A 2,500-nucleotide genomic window follows, 5' to 3' on the forward strand; every position below is an offset into this window, starting at 1 on the left:
TACAGATTACAGACTGTGCGTGTCTCTTTTTTTTCTTCTCTTCCTTATTCTTTCTTTCTTTCCGATTATAAATGAAATATGCTCAAGAATCAGGCAAGGTAAAAATGAACCGTATGATAAACAAGTGTAATGTCAGCGGTAAGAGATACAGATTTAGCTTTTATCATGTGGGAGTTATCTTTTTTTTTTTAATCTGTTTTGACGTGTTACTAGAAAAATAAGTAGGCCTATTATGTGACGATGTACATGTAGAGTAACGAAAACATTTTTTCTTTAATAATAAGAAAACACATTACAGGAAACACCATCTCATAAGTACAAGGAAGTGTTTATAAACAAAGTCGACCACACACGAGGTTCACTGTGATGACTCGGAGCAAAGCGATAAAACTCACCCAGGATCAGGACAGACATCACGAGGATCCTCATCTTGTCCTCATTCGCTTCGTGGGAGGTCAGGAGGACACTTCACTGCCGCAGGAAGTACATGGCTCGCTCCTGAAGCAAATATATTGGGCGGATTTGAATATTCGAGTAAGCTTTATCACAAACTGAGACTTTTAACGAAAATTCTTTATGCCTTGGTTGTTTAGGGATGCCCACAAGGAGATTGTGTTGTTGTGTAGGATCCGCTGTCGTCAAAGTTAGAGATAGCGACTTCTAAGGATATGCAATACCCTTGAGTAACTTCCTTTCAAAGAAGGGAATACGTACACATGTGTATGTGATATTGGTGATAATAATCATACATTTATACATACATACATACATATATATATATATATATATATATATATATATATATATATATATATACATATATATACATACATATATATATATATACATATATATATATATATATATATATATATATATATATATATATATATATATATGTTCACACACACACACACACACACACAACCAAACACACACACACACACGCACACACACACACACACACACACACACACACACAACACACACCACACACACACACACACACACACACACATATATATATATATATATATATATATATATATATATATATATATATATATATATGTGTGTGTGTGTGTGTGTGTGTGTGTGTGTGTGTGTGTGTGTGTTTATTGCTCGACGTTCCAAACGGCTATTATATATTTTGCGCCCGTATATAAAACCGTGCGAGGAATATAGCTCAAACCACCATCCCTGTATGAAGCTAACTTTGAAATATGAAAAGGCAACTTGAAGGTGACGCCCAGTGCCATTGTCATTTTACCAATATTAATCGGCATCATCTGACAATTCTCATCAGTATAGGAATACAATCTGATCATTATATATAACGGAAAATCACCCGTGATATGCGCTAGGCCTAGAAGCAATTCAGTTTCCAGAAGAAAAACAATTTTGGTCCGTAACCGTCCAAAGGCTGGCCAATGTTTACACGTGACAAGAATCGACTGAAATTTTACTACAAGATTAGCTTCATTTTTCGGGTGAGATTTGCGTCACGAACGACGTCAGGACTTCAGTATAAGAGACTTCAGTGCAGTAGAGAAGTTTATGGCGGAATCTCATCAGTTTGAGCCTGAAATTGCATGTGATTCAAAAATGGAGTTATGGTGAGAGTTTTCATTAGCGCGACAGAAAGAAGGAAAGAGAGGAAGAGAGGGAGTCAATGAATGCATGGCATAAGAATGGGAAGGAGGAAAGAGAGAGAGAATGACTGAATGTATGGCATAAAGAAGGAGGAAGAAAGAGAGGAGGGGATGGATGAATGTATGGTATGGTATAAGAAAGGAAGGAAGGAAAAGAGGATAGGGAATGAATGAACGTATGGTATGAAGGTAGGAAGGAGGAAAAAAGAAGGAGAGAAAAGAGAACGAGAGAGTATATTAATGAATGGGAAATACAGAGAGAAAGGGAAAGAGAAGGTATGGGGGGGATAGGTGGGGAGGAGGGGGCCTCATCAACCTCATCAAGACTCCCCGACCTTTTTTTTCAAAATATTAACTACTATTTAGCGGCGAGACATCGGGGACGATCAACGGACGTTTTTTAAAATTAATTTGCTGGTTGTATTTTTCACATGATAGTAAAGAATTTGTATTTTGGGGGAAATATAAACAGTGAAACTATTTAACACGCGGGCAACTAATGCATGTTAATCTACTGGTATATCTCCAATTGTCGTATATCTCTCCATATCGATATTTGCTGATTTTTAGTCTATGTATATCCATCTTCTACTTTTCTTGTCACGGAAATTCTCCTGTTAGCATGACTTTTTCTGGTTTCTGTTAGACGTCACATGCCGATTATTACTGGACATTTCTCATAACTTACCGGACAACCTCCTTCACTGGTCAGGCATTCATAAAGAGAGACATTACACACACAGATACATATACACATAACATCGTTCAGAAAAAAGACAGAAGTTCTAACCACTACACCGAAGGAAGGGATTCAAGAAGCCTTTTGCCACTTTAAGTAAGAGGATTGC

At 37.0% G+C, this 2,500-nt stretch overlaps 1 protein-coding gene across 4 annotated transcripts in view; it reads right to left on the reverse strand.

Annotated features, from left to right (window-relative positions):
* The window catches only part of LOC113816380 (receptor-type tyrosine-protein phosphatase epsilon), a 33,296-nt gene that overhangs the window by 30,732 nt on the left and 64 nt on the right, over positions 1–2,500 (reverse strand). For 2 of the 4 annotated variants that reach the window (XM_027368447.2, XM_027368444.2), the window contains exons 1-2: positions 2,443–2,500; positions 396–498 (exon numbers count right to left, since the gene is read on the reverse strand). The exon at positions 2,443–2,500 is cut by the window's right edge. In XM_027368447.2, the coding sequence (XP_027224248.2) occupies positions 396–429 (34 nt within the window). In that variant the 5' untranslated portion in view covers positions 430–498; positions 2,443–2,500. The remainder of the gene's footprint in view (positions 1–395; positions 499–2,442) is intronic. The other 2 variants (XM_027368445.2, XM_027368446.2) reach the window with 2 other exon arrangements.

Source organism: Penaeus vannamei, chromosome 34 (assembly GCF_042767895.1).
Source record: "Penaeus vannamei isolate JL-2024 chromosome 34, ASM4276789v1, whole genome shotgun sequence".
NCBI lineage: Eukaryota > Metazoa > Arthropoda > Malacostraca > Decapoda > Penaeidae > Penaeus > Penaeus vannamei.